The 16,733-nt window shown below is 39.7% G+C and overlaps 1 protein-coding gene across 19 annotated transcripts in view; it reads left to right on the plus strand.

The window, feature by feature from the left end:
* Positions 1–16,733, plus strand: part of MAPK10 (mitogen-activated protein kinase 10) — a 155,178-nt gene that overhangs the window by 90,250 nt on the left and 48,195 nt on the right. For all 19 annotated transcript variants that reach the window (XM_083833886.1, XM_083833888.1, XM_083833890.1 and 16 more), the window contains one exon: positions 6,581–6,750. In XM_083833886.1, the coding sequence (XP_083690012.1) occupies positions 6,581–6,750 (170 nt within the window). The remainder of the gene's footprint in view (positions 1–6,580; positions 6,751–16,733) is intronic.

Consider the following 16,733-nt stretch of genomic DNA (forward strand, 5'->3'; position numbering starts at 1 on the left):
GAATATCTAAATGGAGTTTTGCTTTTTTTTTTTTTTTTTTTTGAGTAGATAGAAATGAAAAGGAAGGAGAAAGCAGCCCTTTTCATTCTTGAAAATCAGAACGAAAGAAGAGCCAGGTCTGAAGCTGCTGGATGTTTGATTTCTCAGAAGATGTTAAACAAGAATGGTTTAAGGAGAAAATACATGCATATATTATACTCCTTTTAATAAGTCTTATTTTAAAAGTGAAACGATCAAGGACTGGTCTATCGGAGTTGAGCTGTTTGTGGAAAGAGTCACTTGGCTCCTTGAAAGGCTGAGTTCAAGAGTGCAGATTGTGTTGGATCCAGCAGAAGACTGCTGGAGGGAGGTCTAAAAGAAGGCAGAGAATTAACCTGTGACCACATAGGAACCACTAAAATAAGGGATAGTTTGGGAATGAGATGAGAGAATGGGGAACTGTGGTGTGATGTGGCTGATAAGAGAAAAACCTGTAATATTAAATGTAGGTGCACAGAAGATGAAAAAAATATTTGATATTCTTTGTAGGAGATTTCATCTCTATCTCTGGTGTTAGAGTACAGGGAAAGCTAGAATAAATGAGAAGCCTGGCTTAATGGTGAGAAGAGGACATAATAGTTCTGCCATAAACATGGCATATACAGAATTCACAATGAAAAATAATCTTGTAGGACTTTTTATGCAAAGGAACTTGATATTTCTAAAATGTGAGCTTCTGTGGCGCTCCAGTTGTATCTAGCAAAACCTATGACCATTAAATACAAAGCAAAGGTTCAGCAAATGTCTGTTAATCCCACAATTCTGGCATTTGAATCTTCTGAGAGCATTACAGCCGTCAAGTGGGAGGACAGCAGTTAAATAGGTCTGTTGGCTTTGCAGGTGTACACAGGTGAGCAGGGCTTGCCTGAATGTTTAATTTCAGAGCTGGCAGGAACACTCAGGACTTTGCCATGTTTCAGAACTTCCACTTGTAAAATCCCAGCATGTGACTTTTAAGATCAAATTGTAGCTCTAAGATATTGTTCTTTTGGACCCTGAGGAATCCAGGGCATCTACTGCCCAAAACAAGCTGTCCTCCTGCTTTCTTTGTCTGGGATGGGGTCAGGTTGATGGAGGCCCCGGGGAGCCATTGCCACCACGAGACCAGAACGTCCTCTCTTTCACATCCTGCTCATCTTTGGGCCCTGTGCCACTTGCACAAGAGGAGAGGCTGTTCAGTCTTCCACCTAGCTCTTTCCTTGCCTGTATTCACACATAGAATCACAGAATTGTAGGGGTTGGAAGGGACCTCAAGAGATCACCGGGTCCCTGTCTTTTTTTGTACTGGGGAGCCCAGAACTGGACACAGTACTCCAAGTGAGGCCTGACCAGGGCAGAGTAGAGGGGGAGGATCACCTCCCTTGACCTGCTGGTCACACTCCTTTTAATGCATGCCAGGATCCCATTGGCCTTCTTGGCCACCAGGGCACACCGCTGGCTCATGGTCAACCTGTCATTCACCAGGACCCCCAGGTCCTCCTCTCCAGCAGGTCATCCCCCTGCCTGTGCTGATACATGCAGTTGTTCCTTCTCAAGTGCAGGACTCTATACTTGCTCTTGTTAAACCTCATTTGGTTTCTTCCTGCCCAAACTCCAAGCAGAGTCATGTAGTTGTTTTCAACAACCTTGAATCATAGCACCCTCAAATGCCTATCTGCTCCTGTAGGCATTGTGCACGTGCAGGGATGGATACTAATATTGAGGGAAAGTTTCCTCTAAGCTGATTTTTATTACCATACCTTCATACAGCTCTGATTGTCTGCGAAGTGCAAGGAGAACCATGCTAATGTGGCAGTTTAAGATAAATTGCTTATATTTGTAAAAGCTAACATGTATGTGAGACTTAGAGCTGTAAGAAGTCACAGTATTTTCAGCGTATTAATAATGGGAGGAATGGTGTTCAGAAACAAATATCCATCAATGAAAAATAGCCTATATACTACTTTCATGGGGTAGAAATCGATAAATAAACAGGGATAGTATCAGGAAATAATTCCCCTCAGAACAGAGAAAGTAATGGCATTATTCTGTTGTGCTTCCTACCCTTCTCCATGCTGTAAAACAAAACAAAAAAAGCAAAAATATGCAGCTTGTAGCTGTGCTTCAGGCAGTAAGTTGAGTTGGACTGAATTTTTATATAATTGTTCTCTGAAAACAAGATACGTGTTCTCTAGGCATTTAATTATGGTTAAAGTGTCATTTTCCTTCACCTCAAACCCTTGAGTCTTGACAGTTGGTTTCCTGCCCTCCTGAGTGGCTGCGATATGAGGCAAGTAACTGCAGATACGGCTATCCATTTAACTGACCCAGCTCAGATGGCTATCATGTCGGGTCTGAAAAACTTGTTTCTCTCTCTTACTCTCAAGTTTCCCAATGCAGAGGAAGGAGGATGGCATTAGGAATGTGTTACAAGCTTTGTTACTGGTCAAAGAAAATGTTGTGTGCGTTCCTGTATGTGGGAAAAAGTTAAATTCTGGTTAGTGTTCAGACTGTAATTCCCTTGTCCAAATGTCTGTGGCAGCCACGGAGTAATGACGCTCAAATGCATCATTTGTCTGTCTGTCAGGAATAATTCTTCATGTTGCATAGAGGTCTGTGAAACTTGTTAGGATTTGTTCCAAGTGAAAAGGATGGAGACTTCTGCATTTGATAATTTAATCACACCTGCAATGTTTACTGCTATGTTGGAGTCCCAATACTGTAACTTGCTCAAGTTCACCTGAACATTTATGAGCTGCGATGAAATTTCTAGAAGACCTTTGCAAGACCTGTCCATCAGCAATGTGATTACTGAAGTAAACCCAATTGGCAAGTGTATAAGCACCTTTCTTTTCCCCAGGTAATTCTTAATAAAGTGCTAATTTCTGGTTTCTTAAGGTAACAGTATCAGCCAACTACAAAAGCAGGTTGTGTTTTAAGTTTGTGTACAGAAGAGCATATGCTAAAAATTCGTGTTCTGCTGTCAGATCATCAAAGTTTTAACTTAAGCCACCTGTACAGAGTTTGTAAGCATTACAGAGGAAAACCTGATTTAGGTGTAGTTTACGGTGTGTAGTGAAAGAGGGCAGGGGGAGGCTGTAAGGAAAGGAGCCTATCAACTGCTGTGCCAGCACTGAGATTTGTGTGGGAGAAATACTCTGTAGCCAATAACATAGGCTCAGGTGAGGATCTCAGTGAAGTAGCATTTTTATTCGCGATTGCAATTGCGGGTGTCTCACAAGCAGGAGCGTGCCTACTAGTTCCATAGCACAGTTTATATACTTTTTTTCTCGACGACCGGGACCCTCCCCTGTTTCCCCATTGACTGGATAATCCAGGTTCACAACCTATCCGGTGCTTCACAGGACAATGCATGGCTTTCAGTTGCCTGCCTGTTATAAGTCAAATTTCTTTTAACTTTTATACTCTTTGAGGTGATAATGTTTCTTACACAGTGATTTCTGCCTAATTGCTCTAAGGATTCTGGCTGTCTGCCTTTTACAACGTCATCTGTTAAGCTTTCTTATCACTGCAAGCATATCTCAATACCACATTCCCTCCCTCTAAACAATGTAACTGTGCAAAAACAACATTTTTATTCCCACGTGTGGAAGGGCCGCAGTGGGCACTGAGACTGGAACAGAAAGACCCCCGAGTGTGGTGTACATGTTGCTTTGAGATCAGCAACGTGGATTTGAAGACTTGGAGAAGACCTTTTTAATCAGGATTTGAAATGAAAACTGACACTGACGTGCTCTGCTATGAGCATGAATTTCCTTGCTTTAGGGTAAAGCCGTTTTAGCTGCACTTTGAGTAAAACAAAACTGTCATTTCCTTGTCGGTGTTTAGGAAGTGACTTTTGTATTGACTTGTAGATGGTTTGTGATTTGATTACATGTTGTCTCGGTTTGGAGATGTGCTCAAATGTGATTAATCCACTAACGTTGTTAATTCATTGGTTTAGGGATTTGATTTAAATTATGATTGTGACAAGGATAATTATATCATTGTCCCAACGTTCTTATAGACGTAAGCAGTACTTCGGGCTTAGGCAGTAGGCTTACTGTGTTTTAATTTTGTTTATTTTCTCTTTAATATACATCAGCAAAATAGAGTATTTTTGCTACATTTTGTTACCAGTGAGGTTTTAAAGGCAGGAAGCAAATCGGTAGCCGACCTGAAGACTGATTGGCCTGGCCCTGAAGCTGAAGCCTGCCATGCTAGCAGGAGGCATTTTGCTTGGAGTGAACTTAGAACTAAATCATCCTGCCTTGAATTTTCTAAGTAATTCTCGGTGTTGGTCTCATCTACCAAAGCTCCTTACCACCCACTGTTTTTTTAGAAAAAGTTACTTTTTTGAAAAACAACCAAAACTACTTCCTTTGTGTTCTCACTGGCTGCGGCCTTCCACATCCTCTCCACCAGCACAGCCTCTGTGCTGTTGGCTGGCCTGGCTCTCCCAGGCCGAAGTCTGGTTCTCTGCCTGCTTTGAGAAAGCCATGCTGTCTGTACCTCCAGAGGAGCTGGCTGTGGTTCATGCTCACAAAGGAATTGCCATCATTATGCTGATATTTACATAACATTGGTTTCGGAGTGATGGGTGCTAATGCTGAGTATTGTCTGCATCGCCCTGATAATGGTATCAGAACAAAACACTCTGCAAATATGTTGGTCTGGTCAGGGAGAGCGGGAATTAATTCCTGCATATTATTAAAATTAAGCCTCTCAATGCCAGGTCAGTGAGTAGCTGAGCTGGCCAGATTTATGCATCTGTCTTCACATAGTGGAAGGAGTTTTAAGACTAAGGTTACACAAGTGTAAATGAGATGCATATTTTTGTTCATCAGATGAGAATGTTTCATACCTCTTTCAGACTTATTCCACTCTTTAACCCTGAACTTAGCACTGATTCGGTGTCCATGTGCCTCCTCTTTCTGCGTTTGGGGGCTGGCATAGCGAATCCTTTGCCCTGTGTCTGCTTCATGAGTAAATATAATGTTTCTAATTGCTCTTCTGAAATGAGATTTTCTGTTTGAATGAACAACTACATTTGTTAGAATGTTTTCAAGTCTCTAAATGAGATGGTTAGGTTTAACCAATGCTGTCCAGTGACAACAAGTGCTCAAGTGAGATAAGTGACAGAAAAAAGGCATTAGTAGTTGTAAGGTGAACCTGAGAGCCCGAGTTCTTGGCAGGATGAATTTTCTGTTTTTAATGACCAGCTTCATGGAACAGTGGAATTATGTCATTTTACAATGAAAAAATAATATTACCCAAAGGGACTTTTCATTTTTCTTTGGCATCAAAATTCAACTTGGTATTGTTTAGTCATGCAGCATGGTTGATTATTCAGCTCTTTTGGAAAAGCAATTTGTAATAGAGCGAGAGAAAATGGAGAAGCTGCATTTGTGAGCACTGAAATGAATGCACAGGCAGAGAGACATATGCAGCAAAAGATGTGTACATTTGGGCTCGGCTCCTCCTCAGAGAAAACATTGTACATCAGGAAAACATTGACTTGGGGGAGTGAATCATCAGCTACTTCAGGGCAAGTCTGTAACAGGTTGAACTTCTGCATCCTCTGCTCAGCATCATATAGTATAGAATCCTAAACTAAACTGCTAAATTCTGAATTTTATCTCATCATTACATCATTTAATGTAACTAAAAGTTATTACATACTTTACTCCATAATCTTCAGTGAACGGAGCTTACTGGCAGTGGTAAAAAGGTTATAATGGAACTCTTTGCATAATAATTCCACAAGTACAGGGAAGGTTACAGCTCTGCAGTGGTAGCTGCTATGCAAGCACAAAAAGTTTGCAGTAACTTGTGTTTGTTTGATGAAAATTAGTCTTCTCTGGGAACTAATGCATTTGTAAGATCACAAGAACAACTCTCCTATTCCTAGAAATGCAGAACTTGAGGATCCCCTGAGCTACTGAATACTGTCCAGGAACCAGGTCAGATGACAGTTCTCTCATCAGCTGATCTGTTTGCTTTTGCAGCTCCTATTGAAAGGCTCTCAAGGCCTTTATCGTACACTAAGGGAAAGTTTTACTACTCATCTCAACAAGCTTATTTGACAATAACTTAGAGTTAATAGTATTTAACTCTATCTGACAGATAATGAAGAGTCTGATTTCTGTGTCTATTGTTCACTTCCATACTGATACAAGTCCACTCGTTCTAAGATAATGTATTTATTACAATACAAATAAGGGCAGAATCAGCACAAACACACAAGCCAGCAGTCACAAAGCAATAGTAATGGCAAGTGCAGACCAGTAGCTGAGAGTAACTTTTTCCACCATCAGCTGGAGAATTCACCAGCTGCCTTCAATCAGTGGCTTTTTATGGTATCTTCCTGGGAGAAAGAGGCTTTGGCATCATCTTTGAAAGCATTTGAGGATTCATGCAGATCTCTGACAATGAGCCTAAAATGACAAGAATTTATATTTGAAAACTAGGCTGACTGTGTTTCATCAATATTCTGATGTTTCACCAGCTTTCATTTCTGTGTCTTTCCCTCCCTCTCCCTTTCCTTTTTTCTTTACAACAGGGATTTGGGAAACAAGTGGATGTGTCATATATTGCCAAACATTACAACATGAGCAAAAGCAAAGTTGACAACCAGTTCTACAGTGTGGAAGTAGGTGACTCGACCTTCACAGTTCTCAAACGCTACCAGAACTTGAAACCTATTGGCTCTGGGGCTCAGGGAATAGTTTGGTAAGTATCAGCAGTTTCTCTTATGCTTTTAAATAGGATTTGCCTCTTGCATTTCTTCACATTTTGCTAATCACAGACATTGTCTAAAATTGCACAAATAAGAGTCAGGCAATAGACATCCTGAGGCAAAAGGAGCCTAATAAATTCTGCTGCTGGTGCAAGTGTTAGCATGGGGTTTTTCTCCACATAGCAAAATGTAACTGGCAAGAAAGCAGGAGAAAGATCTTAATATAACTGACAACTGTGGCACTATTTCCAGAGGCAGTGCAAATTATATCCTGAGTAAACCCTGTAATTTTAGTCTTTGTACAGTAAAAGTCACTGAGAGCTATATAGAAAGTGGTCACATCCGCTAGCATTCTAAAGCATTGGGAACGGAAGCCTTTCGTATCGAGGTAACTGCCAAATGTTTCTTTTGTTTTTGAAAGAGGTGTTGCAATGATGTGAAAAACAGAAACAAAAGACGAATTTTTTAGCTCTTCTCAATAATACAAAAGGTTTATGGAATTTGAAATGATGGTCAAAGGTTACAACATTTTCTTTGGCTTTTGGCTGTATTTTTAGAAATGGCTCTTTTATTTCAATTGAAGTGGCATGTGTTTAAATGTCTCTGTGAGGGCATTTGTTGCCTGCTTAATAGTGGGACATTTATATCTCTATAAATTGATCCAAGGTGAAGCCTAATTCTATCTGTTGTTTTTATCACTGCTGTTTTCTGACTTTGATGTAGTGTGTGTTACCTTGTAGTTAAAGACAATGGGAAAGCAATGGGTTCTTGTAACTTAGGGAAGCAGACTTCCATGGATCATTGACATGGGCACTATAATTGGCAGTGTGACAATTAGCAACACATCCTTAGTCCTCCGTCTGTCACATCCAACCTTTAGTATACTTAAGAACACAAGAGTCCAAAGATTGATCTAAAGTATCAAGTACTTTATTTCATATCTTAAGCAGAAGAGGGCTAAAGGTTAGTTTAAAATTGGTTCTAAAAGAAATATGATTGTATTAAGTACTAACAATGTTCAGTCTGTACCAGTTGTCCACTTAAATAAGTATCATATATTTTCTCTTCCTACTGACTATAGTCTGTTTTAGAATAAAATCAGACCTTGTTGAGTCTGTCTGCAACTGAATCGCTGTAATGATCAAATGTGAGCAACAGTAACAACAAAAAATAGAAGTTAAGCAAAATAAAATTAATATAATGGGAATTTGTCTTTCATAGAAAGAGTTGATGGGGAAAAGTTAGGAATGTCCTAGGACAGAAAATCAAGCGAGAAAACAACAACAACAAAAAGTTCAAGTGAAAACAAAATGTGAAACAAAATTTACAGTTTTTTGGGCCAAGTGTTACAGTTAGGAAAAGTACACAGGCTTTTGACCATGAGTTGATCTTTAGGTCTGCAATAGAAACAAAAAACTTCAAAGGTAAAAATAAGTTGAGTGCACTTTTCTGGGTTTAATTAGATATGTAGCAGCTAAACCACATGGAGAACGGGGACTTGATACCCCTCTGCAATGTTAGAAGGGAGAAGAGGTGACAACTGTCTAATTTTATAAGGGAGAGCAAGAGCCAGGTCACTCCTTGCCTGTGGATATGATATGAACAGTTTAGAGGAGGGTGGATGGAGAGGAGTTCTCGTGTTCCATAAAATCACCAGAAATATGCTGATGTTGGAGTGGGTAGTTTTTATGTTTCACGTGTTTTCTGCCTGCAAGCAAGGCAGTTGATCTTGAGGTTTTTTGCTATAGCTTGCAGTTAACAGTTTTGGTACCGTCTGTGATAATATCATGCTGTCTGCGATGTCTAGAAAAAATACATTGTATAGGAATGTTCTAAAAAGCGATTTGAAGGGGGGTATGGGGTATGGTGGAAGTAGGGAGAAAGTCTTGTTTTACAAGGTAGACAGCAAAGGTGTAACCTATATACTTAGGGATGCAAGTAATTAAGATCGTAATAGTAGTTTACAAAGAAACTGGGCCTGTTTAGGACTGCGTTGGTGCCTATAGCTGTGTCTGTTATTGCAAGACTGTGTTAGCTATTGAAGACTGAGTTGTCTGGGCGAGATGAGCTTGGTGATGTCTTTCAGCTGAAATACTGAAGGTTTTTCTTTCTCTCTGAAGACTCAAGACAGGGTTTCATGCTGTGGGATGTTGGGATATGGTCTAGTGCTGTGTCAGCTGATCAGAGGAGCATTAGCTGGGCTGCGCTTTATGCTTTCTGTGCTATGCAAGAAATTTGGCTTTGTTGGATAAATGTTTCCGGGAGAGGAATATGGGAGCAGGCTGATGGTTTGAGGATGGTTTTGAAGAGATCTGGGAACTCTTTAGTTGGAAGCATTATAACCCCCTAAAAAGGTTCCTCATCTGCAGATCTTTAGGAGATTAATATCCTTGAAGCAATAAACTGGGCAATTTTGCAGTGTTTTTTGGAATTAGTAGAGTGATTTTATGATCTCTTTGAGCATGAGAATGAAGGAGATAGTCTTTTTGAGTTTGCTTTAACAGCAAGTCAAGCAATAGCTTGCCGTATTGTCTAAGGCTTGTTCTCCTTTGCTGATTTGTTATTTGGTGGTTGAATATTAGGGAGTACAAAGTTCTTGCACTTGACAATGTTGTGCTGATGGTGCTCCTGGTTGGTTATTCACCTGTGGATTCTCTCCCTGAAACAGTCACCATAGTGCCCAGACTCAGGGGATGGAGTTAGAGTGGTGGTTGATGGGGTTAGTGCATGTCCTGTCCACTGTGCCATGTCCAATATGAAGTTTGTTTTCATTGCTGTTCTCCTTGAGCTATCCCAGGGAAGTGTCCTGTAGGTGAAAACTTACTCTAATTCTCCATATATTTTAAAAATACTTTTTATTGTATATAATTTAGGGTAGCCTGCTTCATCCTGTAGGCCTCTGGTAGAAGTCACTGAAGACTGAGCATATTAAATCAACAGAGCCATTTAGAAGTAGATTTTGATTTAATATGACAAGTTTCTCTGTGAAATGGGCTCGTAAATGGTGAAGAACATCGGATTCTTGAGTTCGCAAAAACACATAAGCTCTTTTGTATGGTCGTTATTCTTAATATCCATTTGTGTGTAACACAGTTGAATCCTGGTCTGAATGGAAGGCTCCAAAGGGATACTGCAGTGGGAGTAGTGGTAAAACCTGAAGAAAAATGGAGTTGCCACTTCATACTCAACTCCCAGCTCTCAATAATCAAGGAAAGAAGGTTGTGCATGTGCTGTGGTGAAGTGAAAAAGGACAAAGAAGGATGGACATCTGAGTGTTTTCAAGTTAACACGCTACCTTATTTCTATTGCTTATTTCTGTTCTATAGCTGGAAATCAATAAATTAAAGGTGGGACCATGCCCTGACAATATTTCGGTTTCTATGTGCCGGAGGTGAAGTAGATAGATGTCAGTGTCTCTGCTTGTGTAAACCAGCCTAGTTCCACTGAAATCCAAAGGTCTTCCCATCATGGCGCAGAGCAGGAATTTTGGTAGAAGAAAAGAAAGAACACGTTATTCAGAAAAAAAATGAAGTGAACAGTGCATCCAGTTACAGGTACAATTTCCCTGGCCCTGAAGGGAGTGGAGGTTTTAATTTGGTTGGTTGTGGGCTTTTTCCTGAGTCAGTGCTGAGCACATCTTGAGTTGGGTTACCTGCATTTCGTTTCCGCAGTCACGTCTTGCTTACTCCTTGCACTTCAAATTGTTGATGGCTGCTGCGGATTTATCCTGTTCTGTTAAAGATTCTCCAATTTGTATCCATTAGTTCAGGTTGTTTTAAGTTTCTCATGCTGTTATATGCTTTGCTGATGTGCTTTGACACTCTGCTCCTGAGGAGGTTTTTGAAGACAACCTTTCAAGATTTGTACAAGTGTTCTGTATGAGAGGAATACAGAAAATACCTTGTCAGTTTGCACTGTGAACTATTACTGCACTGCTAGTGAAATGAACATAGCAATTCAAAAACATTTTCTGCTTTTTGTCTCATACAGTGGCAACACTCGATGAGATTTTTTTTCTCCCAAGAGTACGTGGTTTGAACTGTTGCCAGTTTATTTTTTTTTTTCCACTTCAGGAATTTCTTAAATTTTGAAATACCATAAGGAAGCTGACAGCAAGTTTCAGGCTTCACTCATTCATTATAACATTGCAGTGCTTTTCTCCAATGACAATTTGCATTTACATTGTAGTATTCTCTGGATTTTCAGCATGTCATTGCCCTGAAATGTCAAAAAATTAATTACATGTATTCGGTTAGCCATTGATCACCGTCTGACTTATACCTGGAACAGCACATTCTGTTTTTTCATTCTGCAAAATCTGTGACTTCGTTCTTCAGAAAAATAGCAAATGTTGAAATTGTCTCGAGAATCTGAATCACTGGCACATGAATTGTAAGGTGCTGAGTGACTCCCAGTGGAAACAGCAAAGGTTTAGTATCTCTGTGGGTTTGGGCTCTGGAATATTAGGGGTGAATACATTTATCTAAATTGAGCAGATTTGTCTGTGAAGGTAACGTTATTAGAATTGGCACAGTAGCACATATTCAGAGTCAGTTTGCTTGCATAGGAGTGAGAGGAGGGAACGTCTTGCGATGTTCTTGTTAATGACTGAACAAATAACTGAGCTTGGTCTGCCTAAGGATTATAGAGAGCTGCCATATGTACATTACACTGTACATTACACATCTGAAAAATCAGCTACGTTAATTTAATTGTTTTTAAGAATAAACAGCTTATATTTCATATTTGCTTTGATTCTTAAAACTACTTCTGTCTACTAATTTCTTTAAGTAAGAAAGAAGAAGAAGAAAAAAATATATCTAGTAACAGTGCGTGAGAGAACCTGAGACAGGATGAAAAACTGTTTTTAAATGACAGAGATACCTGAGATGTCATGTTTGAACGAGTTACTGTTTGTATCTTCTTTTTGTCCTTGAAAGCTTAAAGGAATGAAAGGATATGGACTTAGATGTAATTACTTAACAAAAAATATTCCTCAAATATTTTTTGTCATGTCCTTTTGTTGCCTAACTGCAGAGGCTCTTGGCAGGGAGATAGTCGCCATGTATTTTATGTTTATCTTCTCATGTTTCATTCCCCTTCACTAGTACACAGAAATCTAAAATGTAATTTAAATCCTGGGCATTACAAACGACATGTAATAAAAAAGTGCCACAGTGCGCTCCAAGAGCATAGAGATCAGAGGCTGTCTCTAAAGTACTCAAGACTGCCTATTTCTCTGACTCCATTTTTCTTTCCTCTTTTTGCCTTAAATAACCTGTATGGTTTCCATGACTACAAAACTTAAGCAGGCAAAATCCAGTCCAAATTTTCGCTGTGCAGATGTGTGTAAAAACAAAAAATGAAATCAGGTGCTTTAGAAACCGTCTGTGCACAACCTGTTTTTGTGAACCCTAAGAGCAGTATTTGCTAAACCTGGTGATAAGCTGCAGTGCTGCAGAGGCACTTTGTGGCTCCAGTGAGAGTGGTGACACCCAGGATCTTCAGCTGGTTCAGTATAGCTCCTAGGTAGAGAGCAAGTTTGTTCATGGTCATGAGTGGATATGGTTAAGCATCTGTGATACTTAGTGCCATTAAAAAAGAACATCGGTGTTTATCAGCTGTTAGTAAGTTCTGTGGCTATAGAGAAGTCACTGAAGTTTCTGTGGCCTTAGGTCTTTCAGTGGTGGTTAATAACTCATTTTTATTTAGATTTTTGGCTATCAGGCAGTAACATTTCATAACTCCCTTTATTGATGAAAAGCACCTATCTGCTCTTACCCCACCAAGGGCTTTCCTATGGCCTCTGCCAGGTCTCCTCCTCTTCATATTGCATCTCTTTTGCTCCTGTACTTTGTCACATCCAACAGTTTTAAGACACTTGCTTCTCCTGCAGTCTCTGGTTATCTTTTCCTGGAAATCAGATGCAGGTAAATACCAGTTCAGTCAGGAAATTGAGATTGGAATTAACAAGTCAGTGCATCGCAGTCCTTGCTTAACCGAGTTCAGTCTTTTCCCTCTAATCCATTATCCTGAAATCCTGTCACCGCTGAAATGAAGATTATTGCATCCTCCGCACTGATTACTGTGTGTCTGACAGCAGAGCAGGACAGGAGGTTTCTTCTGCGGTAGGAAAATTGCTGTGACCATATGGAATCGTAGCAGTGGGGCTACAGGGCAGAGCATCTAAATAAACGGGCAAATACCAAAACAAGAAAGAAATTGAACTGGAAATAGAAAACTAGAGCTAGTCTTGAATGAAATGCAGATTAGTTCATTCAGCTTTCATTGTCAGCATGAATTGGTGCTCTTTATTCTCTGACATTAGTGGTCTACAGATTTTCACTGTGTTTAACAGAAAGCAAAAGGTTATCTGTCATCTAATGACTTGCTTTCCTTCAACAAACAGGAACAACTGGGACAGGTGAAGAACCAGAATATAACAGGTATTAAGCAAAACAGAAAGAAAATACAAAACAAGGGATTGCATAGGAAGCCTAAGTGAAGTTTTTGAACAATATAAGACACGTCTTGCATGGTGCTACTGGGAAAACTGACCAGAAAGAGTTGGTGATAAAAAAAAAAAAAAAGAAGCAGTTGGGAAGGGCAGCAGAAAGGAGGAGGACTGAGAAGCAGGTGTGAATGCAGGTGGCCGAGAGGACATCAGTGTAGTTTTTTTGGCTTTGTTTGTTTTCTTGCTTTTGTTCTTTTCTGTATTGATGGTAGTAAATTTTTCCATTAAGTTGAAATTCATTGCCCATTTACAAATCAAAACTGCATTTTGTAGCTCTGGAGTCACTAATTCCTCATGATCTATAGAAGGGGGTAGACTTTCTAATAAGGAAAAAAAAAAACACCATCTTATTCTAAAACTGAATCAGGAAAATCTTGTAATTTCTGATGCGTTCTGGAGTAACAGGGCCACCCTACAACTTAAGTGACATATTCATTTGTTCTCGTTAAAGTGGTGAGGCATTTTGGCTTGCTGTACAGCAGGTAAAATATTTTATATCCTGATAAAGCGTCATTTTCACCCATTGCTATCTTTTCTTGTGTCAGAGATGTCCCTCACTGTGAGTTGCCCCAGTTGGATGTGAGCATACTGGATGAGTTAGAGCAGCTTGGGCTGGTTGAGTTAGTTACCGAGTAGGGGCAGGGAGGGTAAATGTGACCCAAGTGTGAGCATTGGCTTTGTTCCCTCCCAGAACACCAACAGGTAATGTTTCAACATCTGTGATTATCTGCCTCTGTTTGGAATAACCTTGCAGAAGCCACGGGGTTTGCCTTGGGAAACTAGAATTTGAGTAGTCTTTTAGGGTTAATCTTTTATAAAAACTTTCTTTTTCCTCCTATGCTCATCTCATTGTAGATGATCGCTTGCTGACAATATGATTTCAGTGCTTGGTTGAATTTTTGGTTTTTAAGCAGCTGAGGGTTGCAGCAAGAAATGTTACTCTTTCTTTCTCCTTAAACTGACAGCTTTTTTTCTCTTCATCAAACAAGCCACTAAGTTTTTTAAATTACAACTGTGAGGTGGGTATGGAAGATAGTAGCTCTTTTCTGTTTCAGTCTGCAGATCCAAGAATAACAGAATCATCACGTGACTGCCAGTTGGAAAGTATTAGAGACTCAGCTTCTGCTCAGACTTTTCCTTAGTGTCCATAATTCCTTAGTCTTGTACATGGCTGTAGAAGGAGGGAACTGGAACTCTTCTGGCTTTGCTGCTTTGACACTTAACAAACCTTGAAAGGTGTCACAAGTGTACGTACCCTGCTGAGAGTTCAGAACGTCAAATCTGGAAATTGCTCACCAGATTTCTCATCTTATACCCCTTTGCTAAATGCTGGGTAGACGGAATATTGGACTTGATTGGGTTTAATTACAAATTAGATAGCAAATTCTTTGGCCCTTGTATTTTCTGTCATGGAACACAGATAAGCATCCCTAGCTCTGATCCATTTTTCAGATGTTCACCTTGCTCTGGCTTCAGTAAATTCCCAAGCTTGCAGCATGGTTTGGAAACCAAGAGATTGTTATCTCTTAAGTGTCACTTGTGTGAAGGAAAGCATTTTGGTCTAGAGGACTTAAAAACAGAATAAAAAAATGCTGGCTTGTATCACTGACCAGGCTGAATTTCCTAGCCTGGCAGTTGCCAGCATGCAAAATATATACTGAATTAGTGGCATGATAAATGCAGAATCAGAAAGCACCACTTCTCTTCTGACAGTTCTGCCAGAAAATGATGCTACAACTGAGTCACTTACAGAGCTAAGTATAAAATAAATCAGTGGAATATGTAGAAATGAGAAGTATGTAAGTGTTCTCCTTAATATTTTAATCACCAGGAAAACTAAAATGGTACCTATTCTACATCACCTGGCACACCTCTCAGGAACAGGACAGCTGTCGCCATGTTGCCTTTCATGCTTTGTCCTGATGCAGCTCTTGTGAGTGAGCATGGCTCTGAGAAAGGAGTTCGTCCTGCATCCACCTACAAAACTGAGCAGTGGATTCCAAAATGATGCCTTTTTTAGGGCATCACCAGCTCATGTAACTAGAAAGATGACTAAATTGAAGTTCAAGCGGCAGATGAGAGAGCCGCAGAACTATTTTTGTACAACCAAAAAGAGCATAAGCTTGTGCATTTGAGTTGTCAGCTCAATCAATGTGATTGTGTTCTCTGCATGGTGTGGAGCTTCTGTTTATGTGCTTAAGGTTTGTGATGGTGATAGAGAGGATAGTCACCTTTAAGAGCTGCTAGAGCTTTTAAGGAAAGAACACCATGTTAACATTAACAAATTTGGTATTTTCACATGTGTAGTTGTTCTTTAAAAAAAAAAAGTCATTTGTGCAGGCTCAGCATAGTAACAGGACAATTTGTCATGAAGTAGATGAGGACAAATTTTATTCCAGAGCTTTTCTTTCCGTAGTACACTCCAGCCTCTGATTCCCATTTTTCCCAGTGGTTCTAGAAGTGTATAGCTTATTTTGCCACACAGTGAATCATGTTGTGGTTTTATAGTTTTATGCAGTAGGGTAAGTGGAGAACTTACAGTATAGCACTGTTGGAGTATGTTGAGTGGAGTTAAGTAGTAAATATGTTGGCTAAAAATAAGTGTTGTATCCATGCAACTTGCATTGTTTTCTCTATGGTGGCTCAGCCATCTTAATTCAGACTACAAATCTGAAAATTTAGTGGATAGTGGCTGTCTCAATCTGTCTGAACAGTGAAATAGGTTTCACAGTGAAGTTTTTGAATCTTCTTACCTTTAGAAATATAAATTCACTGCACTTCTTATTTTTTTTCTGCTAGAAAGGGCTGCCTGGCTTTGACATTTCAAGCAATGGGGCTGAGTGCAGTACTTAGAATGAATAATAGGTGTTCAAATTGCACTGCGGATCTCATGAATACGAAAGCAATACTTTATAATCCTTTAAGGGTGAAAGTAAAGGGACTGCATGAGGTGTGGACTTGGACTCCTTGGTGTTTGCTTTCTTCAGAAAATGCATGTGTGCATTCGGATCTCTGAACAAAATCTCTAGGGTGGTAGTTACCCAGATACACACCACCACAGATCTAGCAGGGGAGATGCTGATTTTCAAGTAGTTTCTTCTAGCTATGCCTGAGTCTTGTTTCAATAAGCATAGCTATGACTGGTCAAGTGAGCAGTTTTTCTGTTTTTTAGTATTTTCCCTACATTTTTGTACATAAATGTGCATAGACCTCTTTAAATCACCTTTTCTTGTTTAATGTGCAGATAACCAGAGAGCTTTAATCTAACAACTGAAAAAAACATAAGTCAGCTAAAACATACTTGAATTTAACCAGGGCCTTTGGAGTGCTCTGTTTTGCAAAGTAGAAGACAGCATGTCTGCCATAGTGAAGCAAGGGAATATGTGTTAAAATGCTGCAGTAATAATTTCAGTAATACCATAACATAATGAGACATGAGACCAAGATACTCTGTAGACAAAA

Source organism: Anser anser, assembly GCF_964211835.1.
Source record: "Anser anser genome assembly, chromosome: 4".
NCBI classification, from domain to species: domain Eukaryota; kingdom Metazoa; phylum Chordata; class Aves; order Anseriformes; family Anatidae; genus Anser; species Anser anser.